Source organism: Notolepis coatsorum, assembly GCF_963971535.1.
Source record: "Notolepis coatsorum genome assembly, chromosome: 10".
Classification (NCBI taxonomy): domain Eukaryota; kingdom Metazoa; phylum Chordata; class Actinopteri; order Aulopiformes; family Paralepididae; genus Notolepis; species Notolepis coatsorum.
Genome location: NC_140174.1, coordinates 44477809 through 44502556, shown reverse-complemented (window position 1 = coordinate 44502556; position 24748 = coordinate 44477809). Strand labels below are relative to the sequence as shown.

General features: G+C 44.9%; 1 protein-coding gene across 12 annotated transcripts in view; it reads right to left on the bottom strand.

Moving 5' to 3' along the window:
* LOC311235067 (calcium/calmodulin-dependent protein kinase type II subunit gamma-like) overlaps positions 1-24742 on the bottom strand; it is a 53404-nt gene extending 28662 nt beyond the window's left edge. For 6 of the 12 annotated variants that reach the window (XM_084322403.1, XM_084322399.1, XM_084322408.1 and 3 more), the window contains exons 1-12: positions 24692-24742; positions 22598-22670; positions 20971-21073; positions 17058-17141; positions 16674-16768; positions 10901-11023; positions 10150-10233; positions 9325-9367; positions 7300-7359; positions 4279-4319; positions 3649-3738; positions 1189-1233 (exon numbers count right to left, since the gene is read on the bottom strand). In XM_084322403.1, the coding sequence (XP_084178529.1) occupies positions 1189-1233; positions 3649-3738; positions 4279-4319; positions 7300-7359; positions 9325-9367; positions 10150-10233; positions 10901-11023; positions 16674-16768; positions 17058-17141; positions 20971-21046 (741 nt within the window). In that variant the 5' untranslated portion in view covers positions 21047-21073; positions 22598-22670; positions 24692-24742. The remainder of the gene's footprint in view (positions 1-1188; positions 1234-3648; positions 3739-4278; positions 4320-7299; positions 7360-9324; positions 9368-10149; positions 10234-10900; positions 11024-16673; positions 16769-17057; positions 17142-20970; positions 21074-22597; positions 22671-24691) is intronic. The other 6 variants (XM_084322406.1, XM_084322407.1, XM_084322401.1 and 3 more) reach the window with 3 other exon arrangements.
* Positions 24743-24748: the final 6 nt, after the last annotated feature.

Sequence of the window (24748 nt, the reverse complement as noted above, 5' to 3'; positions counted from 1 at the left end):
AATAAAGTTTTCATTCATTCACAGAAGAGTAGGGATGCCCCCGGACCCCGGTTCTAAATGGGACCCGGTACTAAATTAGAAAAATCGGTACTGCTATCGATACTCAAGAAATTATTATTATTATGAGTTTTTTTTCGAGGAATTTAAACGTTGCAAACTATCTCTCCTCTCTCTGTCTGCAGGAGAAGCAAGCCGCAGCGAGCCATTACACACACTCGTCGCGAGCCGCTCACACTCGCACAACACATACGGGTACTTAAGGAAGGTGCTGTCCGTGGCTCCGTGCTGCTGAAGCGTGCAGCACACAGACAGCTCTGCATGCGCTCGTCATGGCGGAGAGAGCGAAGCGCTCGAAAGTATGGGTATATTTTACGAGAGTCGATGCCGACAACGCACGTTGCCACAAGTGCAACAAAACATTTGCCAGTAAGGGTGGCAATACGAGCAATTTATCAAAACATCTGTTGGCAAAACATAACATTAGTCTGGAGAAATGCACGGTTTTCGACTGCTTTGCTCGCAGTGTTCCATCTGCATCCACGTCCACTGCAGGTAAGCCAAGATACAGAGTTAGCTAGGCTAATAACGAATTATTACGAATAGGCTAATAAATAAAATATAATTGCTTAGCTAATTGTTTAGCTACAAATATATTTGAAAGATGACAACTTTTTATAGATCGTCAGGCTGAGGCTGCAGCCACCATGTCCCAGCCCACCCCACCCCTCCTCCCTCTACCACCACCGGTCCCAGCCAAGCCCAAAGTCCCTTCACCCTAGCAGCTAGAGGAAGGATGACAGAGGATAGGGTGAACGAGTGTCACAGGGTTACTGTTGCTGAAGAAATAATATTTATTTATAAAGTTATAAATAATAAAGCAATGCCGATTCTGTTCTTAATTAATTGTATTTTTTTCTTGCAAAATAATAAAAAATAACTGATAAGAGTAGCGATAAAGTACCGAACCGTTAAAGCAGTATCGATAAGAGTAGTAGTATCGATAAAATCCTAACGATACCCATCCCTAGACAAGAGACACAGACCCAGAGAGAAAGAGAGCGTGAGTGAGAGAGAGAGAGAAAAAGCGAGAGAGAGAGAGAAAATGAAGTTGGCATCAAGGCCTCCCAGCAGTGTAGTGCAGTAGCAGTACTCGGCCCCCAGGGCTGACTACAGTAGCAGGCATCTCACCTTGATGCCGTCAGGAGGGTTGTGCACCACCGTGCTCTGGGACTCCTACAGTGGCACAGGGCAGAACAGTCAGTCCAGAACAACAACACACCGGGGAGATTCACACAAGACATGGTCGTTACACAATCACACGGGAATGGAGCGCGAGAAGGGGCATGCGAGTGACAGCGTAACATGAGTGGGACAATGGGACATGCTAAAAATGACATTAGGATATAGAGGAGCTAACGGTGGCAGGATGTGGACACATGCGAGGACGGGAGAGAGAGAGCATCAGGCGTGCTGGTTAGGGTTAGAGCTACAGAACAGGGACGTTAGGAGGACGGGAGAGAGAGCATCAGGCGTGCTGGTTAGGGTTAGAGCTACAGGACAGGGACGTTAGGAGGACGGGAGAGAGAGAGCATCAGGCGTGCTGGTTAGGGTTAGAGCTACAGAACAGGGACGTTAGGAGGACGGGAGAGAGAGCATCAGGCATGCTGGTTAGGGTTAGAGCTACAGAACAGGGACGTTAGGAGGACGGGAGAGAGAGCATCAGGCGTGCTGGTTAGGGTTAGAGCTACAGAACAGGGACGTTAGGAGGACGGGAGAGAGAGCATCAGGCGTGCTGGTTAGGGTTAGAGCTACAGGACAGGGACGTTAGGAGGACGGGAGAGAGAGCATCAGGCGTGCTGGTTAGGGTTAGAGCTACAGGACAGGGACGTTAGGAGGACGGGAGAGAGAGAGCATCAGGCGTGCTGGTTAGGGTTAGAGCTACAGGACAGGGACGTTAGGAGGACGGGAGAGAGAGAGCATCAGGCGTGCTGGTTAGGGTTAGAGCTACAGGACAGGGACGTTAGGAGGACGGGAGAGAGAGCATCAGGCGTGCTGGTTAGGGTTAGAGCTACAGGACAGGGACGTTAGGAGGACGGGAGAGAGAGAGCATCAGGCGTGCTGGTTAGGGTTAGAGCTACAGGACAGGGACGTTAGGAGGACGGGAGAGAGAGAGCATCAGGCGTGCTGGTTAGGGTTAGAGCTACAGGACAGGGACGTTAGGAGGTTAGATGGCAGCGGGGGAGGAAAGCATGATGTGCTACGGGGAGGTTTGTTTGGGGGCTTTAAGATAAGAAGTCTAGCTAGCGTCAAGGATGCTAGGAGGGTGCAGCTAGGAGAGTAGGGGCGTTAGGATCCAGTAATATATATATATATATATATATATATATATATATATATATATATATTCAATATTCATATATGAATATTAAATAATTAGCAGGGATGCACCAATGCCACTTCCCCAAACTTTCGTCTGATCCAGACCCATTCGTTTTACCCAGTGTAGCTCTTGTTTAGGGTCACAGGACAAAGAAGACTGAGATACAATGTGACATGTAAAAACGTGGCACTTGGTATGGTATAATAAGGGAAATTCTCCCCAGTTAAAGGGGCCCTTTGCTGATTTTCATGTGTGACATGTGTGACTCACCAACATGTTCTGCAAGAGCTCAGCTGCATCGGCACCCCGAGAAATTCCTCTGGGTGACGTCACAGAGACGAGAGCTCTAGTAAACTGCAGACACCATTTCCTCAACTATGTTCAACTGCAGTAGAGTCAGACTCGAGGAAAGTTGAAGAAATGGTTGAGGAAATAGTGTCTGCAGTTCACTAGAGGTCTGCTCTCCTCTCGGTCACATCAACCAGAGATATTTCTCGGGGTGTCGATGCGGCAGAGCTCTCAAGACGCAGAGAGCGTCGGTGAGTCACATCATGTCCGATTATCATACGTCCTCCTCACAACCGAACGGTAGGATTAAAGTTGAAAATCGACAAAGTGCCCCTTTAAATTAGCCTGGCCCAATATTCCATACCAGTCTTGGTACATCCCTAATAACTTGATTTGGGTAAAGATTCGATGCATCACCAATAGTTGAATACATGCAATTAAAATCTAACACTGTTTTAGTTCAGAGCATTATATTTACAAATCTGTGTACTAATTTTATATTGATACAGTTGGATTCATACTGATGTATCCCAATAGGGCTGGGTAATATAGAAGAAATCATGATATTCAGAAGGACATTGTTTGAGGTCAATATATATATATCACAATATCTGCTTTTAGGTATAGAAAATCATATATAATATTTAATATACATATAATTCAATTGGTGTTGATATTATACAGTAAACAAACTGACATTTTCAATTGACATTCTCAAATATTCAACTTGATATTTGCTTTATATATCATTAATTTAGAGATCATAATTGTGTATCACAATTCACATAAAAAAATTATTATAATAAAACACAGATAAACGATAAATATATTGCCCAGCCCTAAAGGGTGGCTAGCGCTACATGGAAGAGTTGTGGTGACAACACTACCAGACTAAAAGGGATGAGACACCACACTATAAAATAAAAAAAACACCAGTGGGGGTTAGCGGTAGGAATCAACACTGTGACAGCCTACTATACCATCTGGGAGTTGGTTGCCATGTTGTCTTTCATGGCATTGATGGCGGTCATGGCGCTCACTATACTGTTCTTACTGTTGTTGGTCGAGGGCTGAGGCCGAGACACGCGGCCAAGACGCACACACACACACACACACACAGACACACGCATTAGAATCACATTCTGTTTAGGGAATGGGTGTCATGTTGACGGGGGCCTCCAGGCGCTGCTGAACTAACAGGGTAAATGAGAAGGGGGAAGAGTGCAGAAGAATGGCCTTTACATCATCTTTTTACTGCTTCACTAACTCTCTATGCCTCCGCCACTTAACTGCAGAGAGTGACCCCTGGAGGGCAGGGGAGACAGGAGGAGAGGTGGAAGGATGAGGATGAGGAAGAGAGGGGGGGTGAGGGAGAGAGAGAATACTCTACAGCAGCAGAGAAAGACAGTCTGCCTGGAGAAGAGAAATGAGCAGCAAACGTAGTAGATGATACAGAAGAGATGTAAAACCACCAGAGAAAAGATGGAGTTAGATAAGGGAGGGGCGAGAGGGAGAGACAGAAAGAGGAAGAGGTGAGCGGTGGAAGACGGAGAGAAAGGGTGCAGTGAACGAGAACCGAAGAGGGCGGAGGTGTGAGCGGACCACCTCACCTTGGCCGAATCAGACTTCTTGTTGAGTAAACTTTTGCACGCTGTAAAAGATGGGAGATTAAAGAGAGAGAGAGACAGACAGAGAGAGAGGTAGGATGAGCTTCTTGGAGAATCCTAGTCCACCCATCTAGTTCCATTCATCTTCATCCATCTCATCATCTTGACGAGCGTCATTCGGCCGCGCATGCAAACAGAGCAGATCTTTGATTTAAAAATCCAAATACCTTCCGGACAATGTGTGTTTTCATTTAAGATCGTCTTGTGTGAACCACATGCATTTACTGCACAGGCGGTGTGTCTACAGGTAGCTATACTCAGTGAAATCCATCATTAATAATAATAATAATAATAATAATAATAATAATAATAATAATAATAATAATAATAATAATAATAATAATAATAATAATAATAATAATAATAATAATAATAATAATAATAATAATAATAATACATTCATTGTCATCTGGGGATATGGGGTGGGGGGGCTGAGAGCAAAGTAAACTTTCTCGATACATTTCCTGTCTGGCAGGTCCCAGCAGATTCAACGGCAAGTGATGGTCAGATCCATACTGCGGCCAGGGCCGATGAGGACGAGCCACGTTAATGTAAATCATTGATTTCCTTTAAATGCTCCAGCCATCACCCCTCAGTCTAAAGCTCTCAACTGTTTGTTGCTTCCCCTTCTCCTTATTTCTATCCCTCCCTCCCTCCCTCCCTCTCTCTCACACACACACACACACACACACACGTGCACAAACACACTTTTGAATGTCTCTGGTTTCTTACCTTCCACTTACATGAGGGACAGAGAAAAACATGGGGTAAAAAAAAAGAAAGGAAGATTGAAAGATGAGCTCTCAGAATTACAGAGAGAGGTTAAGCACAGCTTTTCAGGCAAACAGTTGCCTGTAGTAATTCATGCTCCATAAGTCTTGCCTGTACTGTATGTGAATTCTGTCTTGGCCATGCAGCCCCCCCCCCCCCCCACCCCAAGATGCATAGCGTTCATTCCACAAACAGAGGGGAAGGGCCCAATTGGCCGGCGTTTGAACATTAAGTCCTTTCATCCCACTACTGTCTCCAACGGTGTTGCGATGGGACCACATGCCAATATTCCCTGAACCCCCTTCCCTTCCTGCTCTTCCTAACCTGAGCTGGCAAACTGGATGATGATACCCAAATTACCAATATATCTATACTAATCTATGTGGCATTTGCCACAACAGTCGCATATCATATCAGTGATTACTAGTAGGGAAGAATGCATTAGGAAAGCATCTGAAGGGTATTACTACACAGGACATCCACATGCGAGAGGCAGCAAGGCAAACACATCCTTCGTCAAAACACATATACACTATAATCCCACACTGTCATACTATGCTGCTATGACGTCATTGGGTGAGAGGGGACACAATAAACAAACAGCAAAGCCCTGCCTCAGACTAGAGAAGCGGGAAAGCTAGCAGTTAGAAGAAGGGGTGGAGTTTTGCTGTGGTGAGTGACATCATCGGAGGTCTATCGGTGCTAGATGGGGGGGGGGGGGGGTTCTTAACCGCCTCATTTGGAGCGATGATGTCATACATATTCACAACACTTACGAGCAGGTGATTGGTCCGGGTCACAGTGAGGAGCCCCGCCAATTGGAGGGCTCTAACGTACAATCATGCTACCACTACCATCCAGAACCGCAGAGTACCAATCACACATTCCAAGGAGTAAGTAACACCACCTTCCTACCGGCTCACCTGTTTTCAAATTAGTGCATCTCTCTGCATCTCCCCCTAACATTCTAGTTTTAAATCCTACTTAAGGACAGATCTTGGTTACATAGAAGTGCTATGTACACTGTAGAGCAGACAGGATTCAGCCGCTCTACAAGGTGACAGAGAATCCAGTCTGCTCTACACTGTCTATTTCTACAGATGTTTAAGTCCTGGAGCCACCTCAGGAATCGCAGACCTCCCCCACCCTCCCCTCCCCAGTTTAGGAGCGTCGCCTGGTTTAATACTTTCAAAAGGAATCCATCTCTTCCTCGGGAGAAACTGCTGATCCGACGTGTCACCTGATAGGTGACAGTAATCTAGTCGGGAGCTCCGTTCTGACCGTCTGTCACCTTGGATTATTTCAAGTGAGGGAAGGGAGGAAGGTTGCCTTTCTGAAGTACTAAACCAGAGCCGGTGGGAGAGGGAGAGAAGACGGGAGCATGCCATTATTCTCAAGAGATTCTTCAGGAAGGGCTGCTGGACGCTGATGGATTCAGCAGTTGGCTCGTGTAGCACGCCAACCGGGACGGCCCTTCCATCCTCCGTCTCCAACTCCTTCCTCTCCACAACATCAGTCTCTCTCTCTCCCCACCACCACCACCACTACCCGCCCACCCCCCGCCCAGGTCTGGCGATGGCGGCACGCCAACCCAGCTCCTGCCAGACACCCCAGATACACGCCCCTCACCTTTCCCCCACCCTGTCCCACCCTCATAGCCCCTGGGCATGGGAGGGAGGGGGCAGGGGGAGTTGAGGGGCAGTTAGGTGTCGTGATGAAGATAAGCGGGTGAAGACGGAGAACCGTCGTTTGGGAAACACAATGAGGGGGATAGGAAAGTTGAGTGAGTGAGTGAGTGAGTGAGTGGGGTGGGGCGGGGTGGGTTAAAAATGTAAAGCACCGTTGAAGTGCTTTGTGGAAAAGTGCGGGACAATAGTATGGATTATCCTCTAAGTGCTGCTGATGAGTTAAGTGCATGTGTTGTTAACATGAGTTAAGATATGTGGTTGGAAGTGTCAAGGCGAGATGGCATGTATGGGTGTAGGTGGGGGGTGGGTGGATGTTAACAGATGATTGTGTGTGCGTGTGTGTGTGTGTGTGTGGGGGGGGGGGGGGGGGTTGCAGAGACTGCATGCGGGGGAGGGTGGAGGAGGAGAGGGGGGAAAGCCCGTACTATGACCCCATGGACAGGAAGTGTGTGTGTGTGTGTGTGTGTGTAGGAAGGAAGTGGATGGGCGTGTCTCTGGGACGTACCTTCCTGAGCCAGCGAGGCGGTGGAGGAGGCAGCAGCAGAGTTGGTATGCTGCCGGCCCACTATTGGACAGAAACGCTAGAGTTGTGGGAGGAGCTATGCAAATGAGGACGGCCTGTCTCACAACCGCCACGTCGTTCAAGTGTGGCCCTAGCGAGCTACAGGGCATACAGGCTGTAGCCTAGCGATGCTGTGCTTCCACTGAATCAGGTTCACTGCCGTGTTAATATAAATGGACTGGATCAGCGGGTCCTCAACCTTCTTTCAGTTGCAAGACCGACGTTGAAGAATTTCGTCTAATACTGGGAAATTCACGATGACACAAACCGGCACTTCCAGGTAGCACTCGACTATGTACTTATTATGTGTCTATACTGGACCAAATGACCAAAAATAATGTGTTTGGGATGCAAACATATACTCGTCTCGATCTGTTTCCATTTGGAAACGTCTGTTGACAGTCCCACACAGTATAGGCCCTTAGCACACAGCAGCCACTTTCACTCGTCATCGTTGGGTAAACAAAGGTGTAACTATAGATGGAGAATATTAATTATTCTATGTCTACGGTTCGTCGGTTCCACCTTTATTTACTCATGTAGGACAAGTCGAACGGTTGCTGTGAAAACAGCCAGAAGACTGGATGCCAGCAGGAGCCTAATAGTTTACATGAAGGCATCACAGTGAATTTGACAGATACCTTGGGACCCAGGCCTATTAACACCTACTGTTACACTATACTCACGTGTTGACTGACCACAAACAACCCCACAGTTTAATAACCGCCGGGCTAGACCCACCACAAACAACCCCACAGTTTAATAACCGCCGGGCTAGACCCACCACAAACAACCCCACAGTTTATTAACCGCTGGGCTAGACCCACCACAGTTTATTAACCGCTGGGCTAGACCCACCACAGTTTATTAACCGCTGGGCTAGACCCACCACAGTTTATTAACCACTGGGCTAGACCCACCACAAACAACCCCACAGTTTAATAACCGCCGGGCTAGACCCACCACAAACAACCCCACAGTTTATTAACCGCTGGGCTAGACCCACCACAGTTTATTAACCGCTGGGCTAGACCCACCACAGTTTAATAACCGCTGGGCTAGACCCACCACAAACAACCCCACACAGTTTAATAACCGCCGGGCTAGACCCACCACAAACAACCCCACAGTTTAATAAACACCGGGCTAGACCCACCACAAACAACCCCACAGTTTAATAACTGCCGGGGCTAGACCCACCACAAACAACCCCACAGTTTAATAAACGCCGGGCTAGAGCAAAGACGCGCACCCCTGTGGTTCCCTAGGGCCAAGGTTGAAGACACTGGCGGAACACTAACCAATCCTGGAAGGGCTGAGGACAGGGCTTCAACCGATCCGACCTCTAATTGGACTGAGACATAAATACTGAAGCTTGTGGTTAACCCCCTGTTAAGAACACCACACTTGACCCCTACATGAAAACTTCAATTAACTCCAGGGCTCCCACTCTCTCTCACACACACACACGCGTAAGTACACACACACACACACACACTCCAGAGGCAGCAGAAAGAAGGGTCATGGTCATAAACACACACACACACACACACACACACACACACACAGGGAGAGAAATGTTAGCACTGGAAGAAATGTTACTGACCTCACACAATAGTGTGTACATGACAGGATATCACATTTCTGGGCTGCTTACACAAACCATGTATCATTACATATATAGTAGCACTGTAAACATTACATCAATTCAGAATGCCTATCAATCATCCCTGCAATATACAGTACACACACGCACTCACTTAGAAACATTGTCATTTTGAGAATTTGAGAACAGGCTGGCGTGTGTGTGTGTGTGTGTGTGTGTGTGTGTGTGTGTGTGTGAGAGGTGGGTTAAGGAGGCGAGAAGGGCACCATTCTTCTCCCCTTCCTCCTCCTCTCCCTCTGTATGTTATGCAGGAGAGGGGGGAGGGGCTGGGAAGAGGAGGGAGGGACAGGGCGCACACCCACCTGAGAAGTTTCTAGAAACCAGCATGGTGGTGAGAATCGCTCCCTGGATGTCACAAAGAAGAGAGAGAGAATTGAGGGATTTAGAGCCGCTACTAGCAGTTATTTAAGTAGTCGATTCATCCAATGGTTATTTTATCTATTAATCGGTGCATCTAAACGATTAATTTTCATCTCCACACACAAAAAAAGAAACAAACAGACATTCAAACATTTACATTTAAGTTTACTTACAAATCGATCTCAAGCACGTGCTTTAACAGGCTCTTTTTAGAGCATTTCGGAACATTTCTTAGCGCCTCTGAATGAAATCCTTCTTCTTTTGTATTTCCATCAGACTAGATGCTTTGGAACATTTAGCTGCTCTCCAAGCGGGCAGAAAGACAGTGGTTGGGAGGGAGGGATGGATGGAAGGGAGAGGTAGATTTAGAGAGGAAGTTGGGAGAATTGATCGTGGAGGTACATACTACGCAGGTCAAGAAAGTTGTACTTTCTTAGTACTTAGTACACAGTGGGAAGAGCAGTATGTGTATACATTAAACAAGACAGAACGAGTGTCCACCTAGGTTCTTTATCCGCAGTGGTTTTGAGCATTTATAGCTCCATGCAACCTTTTTGCTAATCTCTCCTCCACAGGAAAGCAAGGTGAATGTGGAAATGCAGGGGTTTGAGGCCAGCGGGCCAATCACAGCACTTGCGGTGCAGTTCCATCTTTAGGGAGAGGAGTAGCTCCTTGGCCCACGCCGGGACCGGTGACACCGCCAAGGGCATTTATACATGTTCCGTGTAGAAATCAAGGATGACACTATTGGCTTCAGGGAATAGTACCTTAAGTTTTCGGCGAGCGTTGAACTTGCGGAGGCATTCCACCGTCTCCTGTCTGTGCATCATGGATGCCACTGTGGAGCGTTGCTGCAGGAGGAGAAGAAACACGTGAAGAACAAACAAGAAAGCACAGGGGACAGATTCTGTGCTTGTATGTCTACTTATGCAAACCTGTGTGTGTGCGTGTATGTGTACTTACGCAAACCTGTGTGTATGGGCGTGTATGTGTACTTACGAAACCTGTGTGTGTGCATGTACGTGTACTTATTAAGCAAACCTGTGTGTACTTATGCAAACCTGTGTGTGTGCAATTGTGCATGTATGTGTAGTCATGCAAACCTGTGTGTGTGCATGTATGTGTACTTACACAAACCTGTGTGTGCACGTGTGTGTGTGTGCATGTACGTGTACTTACGCAAACCTGTGTGTGTATGGGCATTTAACCTGTGTGTGTATGGGCGTCTATGTGTACTTACGAAACCTGTGTGTGTGTGCATGTACGTGTACTTAAGCAAACCTGTGTGTAATTATGCAAGCCTGTGCGTGTGTGTGTGTGTACTTACGCAAACCTACGTGTGTGTGCATGTGTGTGTGTGCATGTACTTACGTAAACCTGTGTGTATGGGCGTTTATGTGTACTTACGAAACATGTGTGTGTGCATGTACTTACGCAAACATGTGTGTGTGTGTGTGTGTGTGTGTGTGTGTGTGTGTGTGTGTGTGTGTGTGTGTGTGTGTGTGTGTAGACACTTACGCAGACCCATGGGTGTTTGAGGGCCTGCTCGGCAGTGATCCTCTTGGCCGGGTTGATGGTCAACATCTGATTGATCAGGTTCTTGGCCTCAGGGGTCACCGTGTCCCACTCAGGGGAGGGGAACTGGGGGAGGCGAGGAGACAAGAGGAGGTGGGGAAGGGAGGAGGTGACCAAGGGACAGAAGGAGGTGCACTGGTATTAATATACCGCTGCTGCCACATGAACACCTCCCACCGTAGATGCACTGTGCAGTGCGATACCTTATGTCATCATAAACCAAAACAAAACGCTGTAAGCCTTTTCGGAACAGAATTTTGGATTAAATCAAGTTGTATACACGTCACAGTCTTTACAAGCGACGAGCGCGATGTGTCGTCTACAGTCCAAGCAAACATACTGTTGTTAAGGCCATCTCTGCTAACGATGTCCCATTCTGAAGGAGCCAACACTGCTGTGCTAGGTTAACTTAGGTCTGAGTGGTATAGACAAAATATCATAATAGGCGGTATTTCGTTTTCCGGTACAAATTACTATGTGATATGACATGTCATCTTGTAATATAATTGACATGGTGGGATTTTATTCAAAATTTTACATTTTCGTACATTTTGTAATACTGTTGCTGTATAATATTTTGTAACTTCAAATAATATACTGTATAATCATTTCTTATATATATTGTGGATGAGCGGTAAAAACCTGAACTTTAATGTACTGGATCGGCATTCAACGATACTGAAGACTCCTGTGACCAATGAGCAGTACTTATGATTACTTCTTCTAACAATTTTATCATCATTACCACAACTCCTACAGATGCATTTTGCTATGTATTTTTGGTATACGAGTTAACACTTTGAGTGCCAACGACGAGATTAGTCGTCTTAACTCGCCATGCGTTGAGTGCCAATGACGAGTTCTCGTTTTTTTTTCCTCGTTATTTCTTTTATTAGCAATATCCATTCATTTTTCATCCATCCAGCCTGACGTTATCATTGGGAATGGCTCTGAGCTCGAAAAGGGCAAATACCGCGGCCTATCATCTCCCGGATGGTATTGCACATCATTGGATTGGATTGGCTGAAAAAGTGCATAGAAAAAATAACTCCGGTCCACGTTTTACTTCTGGGGCATGCATCTGGATACTATTGCATTGACTGAGGGGACTGTAAGAAGCGTTGATTATCTGTTTCGGAGTATAACGTTGGATCAATAAATGCGATCGATATTTGGAATGGCGATCAGGAATTGGATTAATCTTTTTGCAGAACATCTGATGTGAGGTAAGGACTCTATGTTACCAGTTCTGGGTTAATCAGATGTTTTTTTCACAGCGATCACAAAGTGTGTGTGTGTGTGTGTGACGTGTGTGCGTAACGTTAACGCTAAGCACGGCATAGATAATACATTTTTCAGCCCGCTTCTCTAGCGCGCATAAGTACACATATACTATCGATAATCTAGCGTTTATTTGAAAACTATTCATAAACCAGCCGAAAAATTAAAACGTGTTTTGTGTATTCCACTAAAGGGCTATTATCGCGGAATTTCTGAAATTACTAGAACTCTCAGAAACTATACTCGTATTCAAAATGGTATAAAACGGAAATGTACCAATGAAAAAACAATCCGTTTCATACATGTTGACTGCAAGCAAGTCATTGATAAGCAAGGGGTGTTTTAGACCCATAGCCATAATTTAAGATATAGTTTAAGCGTTCGCAAATATCCCCAACCTCCCATTGACTAAAGCGCTGGCACGGAAGGGGTTATCTGGGCATAGGGGCGTGGCTCTCAATGTGTTAATTGATTATTGACAGCCTGTCATACAATTAACACATTAAAACAATGAAAGTTGGTTTTTACAATATGCTACATTACAATATGATATAATGCGTTTTAGATGTGCAACAGCCAGGTGATATAGCATTACTGGAGGGGGGGGTTGAGGTTCAGATAAATGTTAAGATAAAATGGTTTTACTGTATATTTCTAGCTTCAAACAGTGTTCCAGGGACCTCCTTTTATTACAATTTTAAAAAGATGTTCCCATTGTTTGAAATGAGAACCGCATGAAATCAACCACCATACCGTGTGCTTATTCTACATAATTGTACACGGTTGAGTCTACATGGTCCTCGTTTCAAACTACTTTTCAGAGTTCATCTTTACAACGTTTACAAATGATGGAAAATCTCACAGCTCATCTTTAAATGTAGGTGATTTTCCATTGTCTTCTCGTGAACAGAGAACTATGGGGCAGTGGGTAAATTCCATTGGATGGCAGTGTGACAGGGTTTCATAAACCACTAGCCTGGCCACCCAGATGCCTGGCACTGTGATTAACTTGTCTGGCGCAATGAGACTAATAAACTATGTCCTGGGACCTAAAGCAGGTTGTAAATTGGTTTCTGGTGGAACCACCACACAATGCAGTTACTTGTCTGTTTTAATGCGTCTTGGTTTCAGGCACTCGTTTTTTTTTTTTTTTTGCTCCTACGCATAGCCTTTTAACGTCAATATATCATTGTCCAATTACTTTTGATAGCTTGGTATAATTGCCATACAAAATTAGGCTATTGCCACGGTACACATCGATAGCCTTGATGTGATGAATTCAATATTGTTTGGTAGTGTTTCTCAAAACGAGGACCAGATTTCCCATGAACACGATGCATCCTGTCGCAAAGAGGATGGTTAGATCTCTCATTGAGTTTACATCCGAGCCAAGTAAGCCAGCGAGACGGATAAAAACTAAATCTGTATGCCAACAGTTTGCAACAGTAATTATGCAATTCAAGCCATGTAAGGCAACCCAGCAGAATTCCTGCTAAATCTTTGCCTGATTTATACTCAACCCTGACCCTCCTGAACGCTTCATTATATCAGTCTGAAAGTACTTCCAGTCTGACCGCTTCCTAGAGAACAGAGTTGCAAAGGACCGGCGTGATCTTGTAGGTTTAAGTGGGATCTGTCAAGTAACAGATAGGCCTACTGGTTGGTGCAGTTGGAAGTCCAACCAGAGAAAGCACTACAGGGCTCCAGAGTGCGACTGTTTTGGTCGCATTTTCCGACCAGAAATCAGTGCAGTGCGACTGGATGTTTTCCCTTGTCGCCCTGGTGCTCCCAGCTCCCAGCAGGTCTGTCTGTCTGTGTGTATGTGTGTGTGTGTGTGCGTGTAGCGTCTTTTTCCCCGTGGCCATGTGCGTTCTTAAAAAAAAATTAAGCTATGTAACGTTAGAGCGCAGCCCTTTAGCTTTAGCTAACGTTAAGATAGCAGGAGCCGTCGGCCAACAAAGCTGTTTCAACAAATGTATTCACAAAATGGATTATCATTCAAACATTATTCAAGCCTCCCGTGACCAGTAACTAAGTAGGTACGTCTACTACTCAACCGCAGCAATGTGCGCTATGTGCCTAAAGTTAGCTAAAGTCAAGACTCGACAGTACGCTGGATTGAGGCGCGGACGGAAGTGGCCATTTTTCAAAATAAAATACCCGAAAGACTATTAGTATAGGGAGGTGTAGTGGTTACATGATTGCGGTTTCCGGCCGGTCCACCATCTTGAAAACACAATGTATTTGCCCATTGCCCATTTATAAATCGTCTCGTTTAAAACAAATAAAGCATCAACATTTGCATGGTGTACCTTTCTGTGCGCAATTAATTGTAAAAAAAAAAAAAGATTGCTGAATTTTATTTCAACCAAAAATGCTTAACAAATAATGTTAGTGATAGAAGGGAACTCATTTTGTACAAAAATGTAAAGCTTTCCAAATGTTCATGAGGTAGAATTGTTACAATAGCCGATAATCCATTTTCCCAAAGATAAATCCCTATACGGGTGGACCTCGCGGGCGGTCCAAAGTGACGTCAGATACCTCCCTATTTAGGAGCAAATTGTTTGCATGATTAAAAACGATTGTTCGAACATCCGTTCAAAAAACCCTGGCGAATGTTCGAATCCCAAAAACAGGCTTGGGGACAGCTCTAACTGGAGCTGAGCTGAATGTGTTAAAATAGACATTAAAAAAGTGAAGGATTGGACTTTGCGAGCTAACTGTAATACAATGTAATTTTTTACAATAATTTACATAACATCTTAAGAAATTACTAGTGCTGTCAGGCGATTAAAAAAATGTATCTAATTAATTACAGGATTTGTAATTAATTAATCTAATTAATCGCATTTTAATCACATAACCATTTTATGCCTGATATTCTATATTCTATAATCATATTTCAAATTGCATGTGTCCGGATGGCAGAATTCAGTACTGTATCTACAAAACCTTCTGTTTAATCATCTTCCATCTATTAATTTGCTTAGATTTTTCAGGTCTGGTCAATTTGAGCAGTGTTATTCACAGTCAAAGATTAAAAAAAGAATTGATATTCTCATTTGGTTCATTACAATTTACTCAAGCCTAGTAACACACAGTATTTCTGACACTGGGAATACATTCCCTGAGATCCATTATGTCCCTAGAATCAGATACCAAGAACATGCAAATGGCATTATAAAAAAAAAGTCTGTAAATGTGTACTCTACGTTCTTATGGAATGAATAAGATTAAAAAAAAGTTATACAATAAAAAAAAAAAATTGTAATTAATTCGGAGTTAATTTTCATAACACGATAATTTGCTGTGTAATTCATTAATCTAATTAACGCGATAAACTGACAGCCCTAGAAATTACTAATGTGTATGGAAACTGACAAAAAAAAGGTAACTTTTATTATTATTATTATTGCAGCGGGAAAAGGCACAGTGGACATTTTTGGGTGCACCTAAATTATGTGCTGGTGTACCTAAATTAAAAAGTTAGGCGCACTGGTACAACCAATGTAAAAAGTTAGTCTGGAGCCCTGCACTAATCAGGGAAGCAGCACCAGGCCCCGAGCCCAAATCCAGATAAGCACGATCTGATCCCAAGACACAACATTCTATCAATACATAGAGGCGACAGAACTCTGCAGTGAATAGTCAGTAATGACCCTTAATTATACCAAGCTATCAAATCACATTGCTGCTTTAAATGTGGGTTCGGGGCAAGAAAGATGTAAGAAAACCTGATGTATGAAGTTAAATTGTGAATATAATTGAACCCTACAGACAAAGAACCAAATAGGTCCATTTTGAAATGTTCTTGGTCAGCTCAGGTATTTTCTATTGTTAAGTCAATCCAAATCCCTTGGTAGTGTGAATGTGATACATCCACTGAAGTATTCAACCTTTAGTGTCTTTAGCTATGAATGAACACAACATTCCAACTGGGAATCTTTCGATAATCAAGTTTCAAAAAGATGTTCGTCTGAACATTTAAAAGACGGCTATAAGGGTTCTTAGTCTGAGGTATTCACCTCTCACAGAGTGTTCACAGCAGTACTGAGAATACCCTGCGATACAGACAGCCAGTCTGAGAGGCTCACCCCTTTCTGGAAAACTGCAATGTAACTTGATTACCACAGAGACCAAGGCAGGCGGATACCCCTTCTCTCTCTATCTCTCTCTCCCTCTCCTATACACACACAGAGACACAGACACACACACCCCTCTGCAATGCGTCAGGGAGGCCCTGATAGGATCAATAGCTTTGGACCAGCTCTCAATTGGACACTATTAAACATTCACCAGCTGCCTAGCCAGCCCCTGCACTGCACCCTTCACACACCTTTATGAATATACACACACAAACACACTGGTACACATGCACACACCCACACATCCATTCATGCATGCATGAATGCACATGAGCACACACGCTTACATCATAAGCCCCAGCTTTGATCTGTTGGTAGAGTTTGTGTTGATCTTCATCCCAAAAGGGAGGATACCCCACTAACAGGATATAGAGAATAACACCTGAGAGAGAGAGAGAGAGAGAGAGAGAGAGAGAGAGAGAGAGAGAGAGAGAGAGAGAGAGAGAGAGAGAGAGAGAGAGAGAGAGAGAGAGAGAGAGAGAGAGAGAGAGAGAGGAGAAAAGACAGTTGGTATTCAAGACCTTTGAGACACATCTCTTCACATTCAGGTTTAGAACCTTAGCTGTCCCTCGCCAGTCAACTTGTTTCCTGAGAAGATGTTTTAATCCAGGTATGGAATACATTAATATAAATGGACACTTTTATCATTTGCTTTATATTCCGAGACTCACCACAAGCCCAGATGTCCACCGGCTTGCCGTAGGGGTCCTTTCTCAGGACCTCAGGGGAAAGGTAGCCAGGGGTGCCCGCAAAACCTGCCCAATGGAAATATACAAAATGTAATTAAGAGTCCTTAAAGGGATAGTTGTGATTTTTGGAACCCTAGCCCTATTTCTTACTAACAGAGTGAGAGAGACAGAGAGAGAGAGACAGAGACAGAGACAGAGACAGAGACAGAGACAGAGACAGAGACAGAGACAGAGACAGAGAGAGAGAGAGAGAGAGAGAGAGAGAGAGAGACTAACAATGATGTTGTCGTTTGGTAGAGGCCTTTCTCAGCACAATTGACGGTGACGCTGTTCCTCATAGTGGCCCCCGGAAAATTTGCCACAAGCCCATACAAAGTCAAAGGGGTCATGCTCCTGTCTGTACAAGCTGTCTGGGGCTCGCTGAAATGTACTGTGTGTGCAGTGCACTGTGGAGTAGATGTCAGTGAGCCCCAGTCAGCTTGTACAGACAGGAGTGTGACCCCATTGACTTTGTATTGGTTTGTGGCCAACTATCCAGAGCTAGAATGAGGAACATCATGGATTGTGCTGAGAAAGGATTCTACCAGTCTACCAATCATCAATATAAGTAGCAAATAGGGCTCTGGTTCCAAAAAGCACACCTATCCCTTTTAAGGTCTAATGAGGTTTCAGAAGTAAGGTTTTTCTGTAGTTATGCAAGTGGCTCATTTATTATGACAGAGAGCAGATTATGACATGTAGAGTGCCTGTTAATAGCTCGGGCCCTTCAGACGGAAGTGGGCCAAATGCTGGCAACTATGGACCCAAGCAAAGCACCATTAACTAAATGTGACCTGTATGGTGAGAGTGAGCCTCTTACTGGAAAATATCCACTCTGAAACACCTTTACTGTTAAAACTCCTCAAATGTCGATTTTCCAACACATTCCAGGAAGTATTGTCCGATTAGATGTTGCAATGTACCTTTTTGGTCTCACTTTATCCCGCTGAGTCAGCCTTTACTTCCGTTAGTGAATAAGTACATTTTAGAGGTTGGTCGATTTTTAAAGGCTGATATAATAATGATAGTATGGAGCAGAAAAAGGCTGATATCCCGGCGAAAGAAATGTATGTATTATGTATAAGTTGCACTTTAATATGGGGGACAATTATACTGCAGTTGTTTTCTTAAGATTGTTTTTTTGAATAAGATAAGATATTCCTTTATAGATCCCCTTGTGGAAATTTGAATAAAACCTTTCAGATAAAGTTTCCTAAACAAATGGCTGTCATCACAGTAGCTTTCTGGGTAATTAGGCCTACCATATATCTGGCGACCTTGTCGGCTACATTTGCATTATTTTTTTAAGCAGTTTTTTGTCACTCTGAATTGAATGATCAGTAAGAGAATATCCTTAAGTGTGATTCATGAATTACATTGTTGGTAACAGAACATGCTGAAGTGTGATGTGGTGGATTACATTGTTGGTAACAGAAAATCTTGAAGTGTGATTTGGTGGATTACATTGTTGGAATAATTATGTTCCATTTACAATGTAGCCGATGTTCTGTGGCTTATGACTGGCCAGGATTACTTCCCTTGTGTGTCCCTTTACATTATTAAATGCCACTCAAATGATTAATGTTGCCAAAGTAAGAGTTACTTTCAGCAAGCATAACCCCACCGAGAAGCGGCGTGAATCAAATAATTTTGACTTATGTCACCTGCTAGCTAAGCTAGCTAACAGCTAAATAACGTAAGTTAATTACTTCATTGAACCACAAGGGTCTGTCTATCAATCGCGGCTGCTCTACAAAATGGAAATATAAAGCTACTAGGAACGGGCACGAGCAACGTTTTCCTGAGTACTGACGTGAATTACTTGAGTAGTGCTTGAGTACTTGTTTAGGGAAATCTATTTTTAAAACGCATCTTAAAGCGCATGGCAGCAGCAATAACGAGATATTGTGCAGTCACACGCACACAGATGCTACAGATTCTATTATGTCTCGCTCCACTGACATAACAATGCACAGCAATATACCCAATGCTTAACGCATATTTCCAGTCAAAACAGTCAAGTAATTTGCAACAATTACACTACCTCCACTCTGTCCGCAGCAGGTCTCTCCACTCATGGAACATATCAATAGTTGATGAACACCACACAAAGTGGAATACCAGTCAAGTTCAGTTGAAATGGCGAGTACTCAAGTAATCCATTACTCACGATTAGGGGTGTAACGATGCATCGATTAATCGAAATGCATCGATTCTAATGTGACAATTCAAAAATGTTAGAATCGATTATAATCGAAAGAATTTATTTATTTATTTATATTTTGTAACTTTTTTTTTGTGTATTGTTTTTATTGACCTATAGTCCATTCATGCTGAGTGAATCAGTTCCCCCAGCCACATTTGTGTATTCAACATTTTTGGGGGAATTAATTGATAGAAAATGTATCGAATCGTGGTCAAATGAAGAGATTTCATGATGCATTGAATCGTTGCCTGAATAATCGTAATCGAAATTAATCGTTGTGAGGTTGCATCGTTACACCCCTACTCACGATCATCCCTAAAAGCTATGTCAGCTGCATTGCATTGTGGACAGTTCAAGCTATACTTTCACTGGGGAATTGGTAAGTCAGGTTGTTCTACGATCGATTTCTCCGTGCGATTGTTGTGTAACATGGTCAGCTGGTTAGTTTGAGGTGTTAGTGGCTCTGTCCTCGACCACCAAGAACCTAGGTGTGGTCCTTGACGACTGGTTGGGCTTCTCTGCTCATTTTGCCTGAACCACCAGAAGCTGCAGATTATTCCTGCAGCATGAGAAGGATCTGGCCCTTCCTGAAAAAAGAAGCCACCCAAATCCTCCTGCAATCAACAGTCGTGTCACGCCTTGACTATTGCAATGCTCTGCTAGCTGGTCTACCGGCTAACTCATACAGAACGCAGCAGTCAGCCTGATCAACCTACCAAAGTCCGCCCATGTCACCCCACTTATCAGAGAGCTGTACTGGCTTCCCATTGCAACACAAATCTGCTACTACTGTATGTCTATACTACTATCTACTATGCTACTATGTCTATTATAATATATAATATGCTACTATGTCTATTCTAATATATACTATGCTACTACTTCTATACTACTATGCTACCATATCTATACTACTATGCTACTATGTATATATCTACTATGCTACTATGTCTATACTACTATGTCTATTCTAGAACATAACATCCATGAACAGCCGACACCATCACTTCCATTTCAGTAGCTGTCTTTTTCAAAACGGCGTTCCCTCAGATGTAGCTGGCTCTGCTCTAATCTCCCGCGTTCGGTTGCTAACTTGCTATTGTTTGCGACAGTCTGCCGTAAACATGGGAAAAAATTGCGACAGCTCTGCCCTAAACACTGGAAATAGCCTTGGTTACTATGCCCACACGCAACCACTGTAACCGGGATGCGCACAAAACTTCACCCTGGACTCCGGTTTTCAAAGACCGCGGCTGCAGTGTAGCAAAACCCCGGTTGCGTGTGGTCGAACAGTGCAACTGCGCACATACAATCACGGATACATAAAACCCAGCGTTCGTGTGGACAGGGCCAATATGTACTATGCCTATACTACTACCTACTATACTACTCTTTCTATACTATGCACTCAAAGTGAAGCAGTCAAATTATGCACTGCTAGACAAACAATACCACTTAGGGGCCAGATGTGTACCCCTTCCGCTAACTTGTTGGACACAATTACAACAACAAACTTACAACATTTTGTAAGTTGCTTTGGATAAAAGTGTGAGCTAAATTACTAAATGTAATCAATCCTGGGAGTGTCTTCTCTGGACAGCCATAAGGTAAATGTGTGTGTGTGTCTGTGTGTGTGGGGGGGGTCCTTACCAAACCAGGCCTGTTGGTCTCCCTGCACCTCGATGGCTAGGCCAAAGTCTGCCAGCTTCACTGCAGCGCCCTTCATTTTGCTGGCCAGCAACAGATTCTCAGGCTAGCGCGCACACACACACACACACACACACACACACACGGGAGGGTTGAGAACAGGCGGGACAAGAGAAACAGGCATTCTGCAGTGAGTTCCTGCAGTGGTTTTAATATCAGTATGCTTTGGAAACATTTACATTTGATATGTTTGATCCAGCTTGGAGAATGAAAAGAGGAGAAGTGGGTCTTAGAGAGACGAGAGAGAGAGAGAGAGAGAGAGAGAGAACGCGAGCGAGAGGGTGGCTGATGGAGAGAGGGAGGAAGTAAGAAAAGATGTGTGAGTGAGATTCTCTCTACAACGCCTTATATGGCATGGGTTCGTAGTCATGGAAACCACTTGGGAGTCATTTAGGCAGCTCTGCAGACTGCATGCTAAATGGAATGTGTATTCGGTGCGTGTGTGTGTGTGTGTGTGTGTGTGTGTGTGTGTGTGTGTGTGTGTGTGTGTGTGTGTGTGTGTGTGTGTGTGTTCTAAATGGCTGTTGTTTGGGCAGTGCAACATAAAGGGCTGCAGTAAAAGCCCACTCAGGATAAAGGCCAACAAATCAGACAGGCAGCGGCGGTAATACTGTTATACACTGACTAAGAGACATGCGCACACACGCGCACACCACACCTGAAACATGCCTTGCTCCAGACATAATGGCTTTTTGAACATTCAGTTAATCTAGGTACAGCAAAATTGTATTAGCCAATCAGCAATAAGATGACTTAAGGACCCCCCCCCCCCCCCCCCCCCAAACATGCACACACACACACACACACACACACACCCTCCCGGTGCTCCACGGCTGTTGTGATGTCACTCAGGTTGTCATGGCAACCCCTGAGGTTCAGCTCTGCCTTTCGTCCATCTCTTATAATGACCCCTTCACAATAGTCAGAGGTGTCTATGTGTTCGTGTGTCTGTGTGTCTGTGTGTCTGTGTGTCTGTGTGTCTGTGTGTCTGTGTGTGTGTGTGTGTGTGTGTGTGTGTGTGTGTGCGTGTGTGCGTGTGTGTGTGTGTGCGTGTGTGTGCGTGCATGTATGTGTGTCTGAATCCTCGTTTCCTTGCCATAGGAAAAGTCAACCTCCTTCAAACCTCTGAAAGCCTCATGTGCAAATGACTCGCCATCACTTTGCCCTATTCTAAATTGTGTATACACACACACACACACACACACACATATGCTTAGAGCTACGGTCAAGGGCAGACGTGTATCATCTGACTGTGGTATGAGAGAGAGAGAAAGAGAGAGAAAGAAGAGAGTGAGTCAGGGAGAACAGATAAGAGGCGAGAGAGAGAGAGAGGATTCAAGGAGGAGGCAGGGAAAGGGAGGGGGTGGAAGTAGAAACAGAGAGACAGAGAAAGAAGGAGAGAGAGATGGAGCAACGGAGAGCCATCCATGTGTTGCCATGGCCACGAGAAGAGGTGTGTGTGTGTGGTTGTCAAGGCAACGGACAGAGGTGTGTGTGTGTGTGTGTGGTTGTCAAGGCGACAGGCAGAGGTGTGTGTGTGTGGTTGTCAAGGCAACGGGCAGCCACTCACCTTCAGGTCCCTGTGTACGATATCATGCTGGTGGATATGATTGACGCTCTCCAAGATCTGATTAATACATTGGCTGTACAGAGAGGGCGAGAGAGAGAGAGAGAGAGAGAGAGAGAGAGAGAGAGAGAGAGAGAGAGAGAGAGAGAGAGAGAGAGAGAGAGAGAGAGAGACAGAGACAGAGACAGAGACAGAGACAGAGAGAGACAGAGAGAGAGAGGAGAGAGAGAGAGAGAGAGTGGGAGAGAGAGAGAGTGGGAGTGGGAGAGAGAGTGGGAGAGAGAGTGGGAGAGAGATAGAGAGAAAGTGGAGAGAGGGAGAGACAGACACATCAGGCACTGACCTCTATTCCAAACCGTGTCACGTCACATACATGCCTTGTGAGCGGCTCCTCCGGGCCCAGTGGGATCAAGGCCTGGAAAGCTCTGTGGTTTAGGTTTAGATTTCCTGAACGCATGTTGAGAACTAACCTCACCTCTCTGGTGACGTTACATGGTAAGACAACGGACAAGATGGATGGTTAGTGAAAAGGTAGCTCTGGGGAAGCCAGGCTGAGAGCAGGGCAGACATAGCCACTGCAGTCTATTCTCCGTCCGTTGCTAGGCAACAAGGACGCTGCCAGCGTGGCAGCTTTTGTATTTCCCACTTCCCATGTGTGGCGCGACACGTTAAGGATATATTAGCCTTTCGAGGTCAATTTCAAATGGAAAAAAATACCAGGCCCATAATGTTCTATTAATCTGTGAATATCTTTGTTACGAGGATAATGAGCCAGCTAAGCAGTTTCGTGCAGATGCATTATTTATTCTGTTTGGGAATATCCACGAAAACGGAGAAGTCTCTTGTGTCTTTGCCAGAAAGTTCAGCAAGCGAGATAAGCTAGAGTAGCTGGGGTGAGGAAGATGAACAGCACCAACGGTAAAGGATGCAAGTATAGGAAACCTGGGACCACCCTAACTAGAAACCGGCCACACATCCTCTCATTGGTATCCTAACTGGTGTTGGCAGATGATCTAGAACACACACCAGCCACGACAGGGTACGGGGCAGACAGGAACACACACCACCACCGGCCAAAAAACTGGAATGTGGCCGCGTGTCCCAAGACGCCTCGACAAAACAGTTACACTGTCAGAATGTTGTAGATCAAACCGCTAGAAGTCTTTGCTTTTATCTCTTTGCATCAGAGCCTGCAGCCAGTTTCCGGTTTGTGCCCAGTTTGATCCAGGCCTGACACAGACCGCCGTTTAGAGCGGCACTGTGCTCTTCCCACTGTGTGTGTGTGTGTGTGTGTGTGTGTGTGTGTGTGTGTGTGTGTGTGTGTGTGTAATGCCCCTCTCGTGCAAAACAAAGACCCCTAATCCAATTATACAACAGTCTCATAAGCTGAACAACACATGGGGACACGAGAGAGGAGGAGAAATCTGGGAGGGCAGGACAGGAAAAGAGAAGAGAGGGATGAGGCAGAAAGAGAGAGATAGCAGTAGGCAGAGAGAGAGAGAGAGAGAGAGAGAGAGAGAGAGAGAGAGAGAGAGAGAAGAGAGAAAAAATAGTAGGCAGAGAGATAACAGTGTGAGAGAAGGGGGGGTAGCAGTAGGCGGAGACATGGAGAGAGAGCAGTAGGCAAAGAAAGAGAGATAGCAGTGGGCAGAGGAGAGAGAGTGGGATAGAGGGAGAGAGGGCAAGAGAGATACTGTACCAGTGGGCAGAGAGAGAGCGAGAGAGAGAGAGAGAGAGAGAGAGAGAGAGAGAGAGAGAGAGAGAGAGAGAGAGAGAGAGAGAGAGAGAGAGAGAGAGAGAGCGAGAGCGAGAGAGAGGGGGGGGGGAGGGAAGGAGATGAGGGGTAGCATACTGATGCACTTGTTGACAGGGGAATGCAGCTGCTGCGAAGAATACAAGCAAACTGATAATCACTGTCTCTCCATGTATGTGTGTGTGTGTGTGTGTCTGTGTGTGTGTGTGTGTAGGCGTTTGCACGTGTACAGTATGTGCATTTCTATGAGTGTGCAATAAGAATATCTAATGCTAAAATAATGCTTCTATATTGTGTTTGTAGCAGTGTGTGTATGTGAGTGAGTGAGTGAGTGAGTCTCATACCTGGCATCAGCTTCACTGTAATACTCCCTGGCTACAATATCTTCAAACAGCTCTCCT